The sequence below is a fragment of the Numida meleagris genome, chromosome 9 (assembly GCF_002078875.1).
Source record: "Numida meleagris isolate 19003 breed g44 Domestic line chromosome 9, NumMel1.0, whole genome shotgun sequence".
In the NCBI taxonomy this organism is placed as follows: Eukaryota; Metazoa; Chordata; class Aves; order Galliformes; family Numididae; genus Numida; species Numida meleagris.
Genome location: NC_034417.1, coordinates 2908955 through 2914493, shown reverse-complemented (window position 1 = coordinate 2914493; position 5539 = coordinate 2908955). Strand labels below are relative to the sequence as shown.

The 5539-nt window shown below is 43.7% G+C and overlaps 1 protein-coding gene across 1 annotated transcript; it reads left to right on the top strand.

The window, feature by feature from the left end:
* On the top strand, window positions 46-5503 carry PSMA4 (proteasome subunit alpha 4). The gene is made up of 9 exons (XM_021406874.1): window positions 46-158; window positions 395-423; window positions 621-663; window positions 1420-1582; window positions 2875-2952; window positions 3163-3251; window positions 4135-4265; window positions 4492-4615; window positions 5098-5503. Exons 2-9 carry the CDS (start codon window positions 421-423, stop codon window positions 5250-5252), a joined length of 786 nt encoding a protein of 261 aa, XP_021262549.1. The 5' UTR covers window positions 46-158; window positions 395-420; the 3' UTR covers window positions 5253-5503.

The following is a 5539-nucleotide window of genomic DNA, read 5'->3' as shown; positions in this document are numbered from 1 at the left end:
TGAGGGCACGCGCCGGAGCCCCGCCCCGGGCCGGCGCACGCACCGCGCAGGCGCGGCGGCCATTTCCGACGCCGCCGTGCAGGTGTGGGAGCGGCCGTAGCGCCCGGTGCTTCCTGCCGGCTGCCCCTCCGGCACATCGCGCGTTTTCCCTGCCTGCTGTGAGTGAGGAAGGGAGGGAGGGAGGACGGGCGGGAATTAGGCAGTGGGGAGTGGGGAGCGGGGAACGGGGAGCGGGACGGGCGCTGAGGCAGTGAGGCAGTGAGGCCTTGGTTCTCCCACCGCCACTGCGAGGATGACTCCGCACTCCGGGCTTGGAGCGCCCTGGGCGGGAGGCGGGGGCCGGGAGCCGTGTGGGGACGCCCCGCCGCAGATAACGCGCTGTGTTTTTTTGCAGGCCCGCTCCCCCGCCGCTCCGGCACCATGGTGAGTGGCCGCGCCGGGAGGGGCCGCGGGGGCGGTGCGCGGGGGGGGGCGGCTCCGGGCAGGGCCCGGCCGGGCGGTACCGGCCTTCCCCCCTCAGCACGAGGCGGGTTTTGTGCGCGCCTCCGAGCTCTGCTCGTCTTAGAATGCTGTGTTCTGGCAGGGGGTGACGGTACTTAACGAGCTGTTGCTTCTTGCAGTCTCGAAGATATGACTCCAGAACCACCATATTTTCTCCAGAAGGTACTTCTTGACCCTACACTTCTAATTAAACCGTGCGTGTTCCATCCCGCTTCTCAAACATAACACAGCTGTACGTGCCGAGGGCGGTTGGTTGATGGTTGCGTGTGTCCGTCCCTGTACGAGTTATGCCCATATTCACGTGTCAGAAGTAGCTGTGTGTGTACCCCGGAGCGGAGCTTTCCTGTTCTTCTGATCCTGGTGTCGGTGTGACCATGCCCAGTCACATCTGTGCGTTCACACCAACTTACACTGCCATTTTTTTTAAAGTATCTTAATAAATCATCACCCTTCCCCTTTTCTTTGATTATGGGTGGATTTTGTTACTGTTTTGTTACTGCTGCTATGATCTTGTTACGCTTACACATGCTGAAGCGAGCACTTGTAAGTCATTTTCTTCTTTCTTAAAAGAGACAGGCTCTGTCCAGTATAAATCATTTACTTGGTCCTTCAAAACCCATTTTGTCTCTCTCTACTGAAGTAGATCTGCTCTTTAGGTTATTATTTTTTCTTCTCGTTAAAGAAACTCTTTTTTTTCCCCACACTAACTGTGCCCAGGATTACCTTATCAAATTTGTGCATTTTTCTTTTTCTGATTCCATCCTCTGTTTCAAAAAATTCATTTGCTGGTGACAGCCTGAGGAACTAGTCCTAAGTTGCAAAATGAGCATCTGTGTAATTCTTGCAAATTCATCTTTCCTCGTATGTAGTCTCATTCAGTGCTGCCTTATTGATGAGGTGGTGTAAATCGCTTCCTAGGTCGCTTGTACCAGGTTGAGTATGCCATGGAAGCAATTGGACATGCAGGTACTTGCTTGGGCATCCTGGCCAACGACGGCGTTCTGCTGGCTGCAGAGAGACGCAACATTCATAAGCTCCTCGATGAAGTTTTTTTCTCGGAAAAAATCTACAAACTTAATGAGTAAGTTGAAATGATGATTGGATGTCTGCTGGTGCTACCCATGACAAAGTGCTGTTGATGTACAAGCATTTTAGCATTGAACCTGGACTTATTTTGTTTGGAGGGATTGTATTAATTTTATTCACTGTTCTAGGCATGCATGACTCTTTTGTCGTTATTCGCTTCAGTAATTCTTCTGATGAAGCATCCCATTTTTATTTCTGAAGAGAACTTCCAATGTGTAATAACCTGTTGTTACTTAGCCATACAAGGTGACATATTGCATCACTATTAAATTGGGAGTTCTCAGTTTACAATCTGTCAAGAGGAGGGAAATAAGAGAATGCACAAGTCAGAGCACTGTATCAGCATTCCCTTTTTTAAGTCTTTTTTTTCCTTGTGTGATTCAAAGAGAACAAAACAAATTGGATAAAACCTGCCTCAGTTTTCTTTGCAGATGTGCTGTAGCAGAGGTGTTGTATGTCACTGCTTTGACCTTTTTAGCTCTCCAAACCTTAAACGTGCAATGTCAGTGTTACACTGTATTCTCTGTTGGAGAGGCGGAGTTTCAGCCTTGCTGTAATGTGCGTATGAAACACAAGTTGGTTTTCACCCATCAGGCTTCCATTCTGACATCGCTTCCTTCAAAATCCAGTACTTCCTACAGTCCCAGCTGCTTTCAGGACAACACAGAAGTGCACTGAAGTAGCTGCCTAGGCCAGGTCTTCTGTCTTTTGAGACATTGCTAAGATAAACAATGTGAGTTATTGCCTGCGTAGTGGAAGTTCTATAGCAATATGAGATTTGGCAAAAATCTGCTCAGTTAAGAGCTAAGGAAACAATCAATGAAAATGAAGATGTATTTTCAGCTAAAGCAGTCAGTTTTCTATTCACTGGAATCACTGGGTTACCTTCATGTGAACGCAGTGTGTCAGCAGATTGCATTAGGGTTCTGGTGTGGCCGGCGGGTGGCCTCTAGCTAGGTCCTGCTGTGTAGCTGGTGCCTCTTGTGAGGGTATGGGCATCTCATCAACATTGTTAACCATCTTTGGTGCAGTCCTCAGAACCATGTTAACATCTGACATGCTGAGCTGCTCGTTTCCTGCTGCCTGCCTCTGCTCTTGCAATATGGTTGTGTAGGATTGATGTACTCTTGATGTAAGTGCTTATCAGTCTGTTCTACCTGGCAGCTGTGTAGTTTGGATCACAGAAGCCCAACGGTTGGTATATATATGTTTGGAGTCTTGTATGAAGATGTGACTATTTCTTGGAGACTGATAGGAATCCAATTAATTCATACGTTCATCTTGCAGGGATATGGCTTGCAGCGTTGCAGGAATAACTTCAGATGCCAATGTTCTAACAAATGAGCTGAGACTGATTGCACAGAGGTAGGTTGGCTGGTGGTTACAGGGTTTTGCTTAATTCCGAGGTTGGATTCAGCTCTGTGTATTAAATCAGTATGAACATGCACTTAGTACAGTTAGATTTAAAAAAAAAAATAAAACCAATCAGAGAGACTTCAACTTAGAAACTTGTTCATGTGGTAGCAGGATATTGGCAACAAAACAGATTTTGAGAACTCTTGTCTTTCCTACTAGGTATTTGTTACAGTATCAAGAGCCCATTCCTTGTGAGCAATTGGTAACGGCGCTATGTGATATCAAACAGGCTTATACACAATTTGGAGGTAAGGAAGTGCAATGAATCGTAGTGGTTTTAAGTGTCTAGAAGATTCTGTTAGATAATTTGAAGCATCCCAGTCTCTGAAGGGTTTTACAGTATTCTTCTGTAACAAGTTACACTGAGAAAAAACAGTGGCTAAATTTAAGAGGAGAATAGACTGTCATAGTTACAAACTTTTGATGTGCTGCTGAAGATACTACTTTTTAGTCGCTGAGAAATTGATGGCCCAGGTTCAGGCCCATTGCTTAGAGTGCTTTGAGTGCCCTAGGGTTTAGTGAGTGCCTTCAGAAGGACCAGCAGAGAATTGTTTGCTCTGTAACCTTTTGAAATTCTTGGCCCAGCCATCATAGTGAATTGCCAATAAAGTTCTTCTGCTATGTGTAGTAGGGTATCAATACTGTAAAACCTGGAAAAATAGAATTTCTGTGGATCGAATAACACATTAGAAAATGCTGTTGAAAGAAGTGCTCCTCAGTAAATGAACTGATGATTCTGATATTTTGTGTATGCGCATTGTGAAAGAATGACCTTTTAATATACTTGTGTCTGAGTGACTCTTAGAAGTTAAATGCTTTAATAACCACTACGTCGTTTAAATGCTGAGTTTTGATTTAAAGTCCTGAAATGATAAATTCCAATTTTTGGAGACAGAGATAAGCTGCTAGGATTAAATGAAATAAATCTCTGCTAGTTCTCCCTGCCCCCCATCCCCTCATGACTTAGCAAGAAATGCCATAATGCTTATCTCAAGTAACAGAAGTGCAGAACAGCCTGTTAAATCCTAATTCACAGGAATGGATGTGACAAAGGAAATCAGAGAAAGTAATTGTCACTCATGACCAGTCTTGTTACTAAATCTAGGTTACTAATGGCCTTCTTTCCAACAGGAAAACGTCCTTTTGGTGTTTCATTGCTGTATATCGGTTGGGATAAGCATTATGGATTTCAGCTGTATCAAAGTGATCCTAGTGGAAATTATGGAGGATGGAAAGCTACGTGCATTGGCAATAACAGCGCCGTAAGTTGTTTTTATGTTTCTCTCTCAGAAAGTAAAGCAAACCAAAACTATATAAATTGCACAAAACTATATAAATTGTAGTAATTCAACTGAGTTGTTGATTATGAGTGCAGAGCAGGAATGGATAACTGTAGAAACACTATTACTCATGTTTTGATATTATCTGGCAAAAAACTTTTTGTTTGATTGCCCAATGATACTATTTAAATTTCTGTGAAATTTGTAGGCAGCTGTGTCAATGCTGAAACAAGACTACAAAGAAGGAGAAATGACCTTAAAGACTGCGCTTGCATTAGCCATTAAGGTTCTAAATAAGACTATGGATGTCAGCAAACTTTCTGCAGAGAAAGGTAAGCAGTTCTCAAATACTGGATGACTTAAAAATATATGTATATTAAAAAACAGAACGTTGTGAATTCATATACTTCAGATGTGGTTTATTGGGTTTTAGTGCTCATGTAACAAAATATTTTGACAAGTCAGTTTTTGGCGATCCTTGCTAAGTAGCGTGCAGTTGGCTTGGGTAAGGATGATCTGCTTTGGTCAGCTCCAGGTGCTCGACCATGCTTTGGCCAGGCCTCAGTGGTGCAGCAGCAGAAGTGGCTCCATTCCTGGTGCCAGAACCGCTGGCGAGGTGTTAACAAAGTGGTGCATGCTGCTGCAGAAGAGGGCTGCTGCCATCTGGGTCTCCCATCGGGCTTTGTTTTTTAGATAGAGGCAGGACAAGAACCTTCTGCTTCACTGTCAATTGTAGCAAACAAATTGACCCTTCAGATGATGACCCTTTCAAACGGACGGTATGTAATGCCACTGTCTGTTCCTTGTGTTTCAGTTGAAATTGCAACGCTGACAAGAGAGAATGGAAAGACAGTAATAAGGGTTCTGAAGCAAAAGGAGGTGGAGCAGTTGATAAAACAGCATGAGGAGGAAGAAGCAAAAGCTGAACGTGAAAAGAAGGAAAAAGAACAAAAAGAGAAGGATAAATAGAATTTGAAGTCAAGTGTTCTGAAAATAGTATAGGACCTGCTTCAGTAAAAGGTAATCTAGTTTTCTGTTTTTTCAAAGCCTACAAATATGCCGTGGGAGAACACGGAATTACTTTTGCTGAACCAGGTCCTTCATCATCATTAAGATAATTAGTTTTCTGTTCCTTATATTGACCAATAATTCCTCTAATTCTTGAACACTCTTTCTTTCATGTTCTATTTTTTATTATGGAATAAACTTTAAGAAGAATAGAGATGAGTGTGTTTATTTCCTCAGTAATGCCTGGC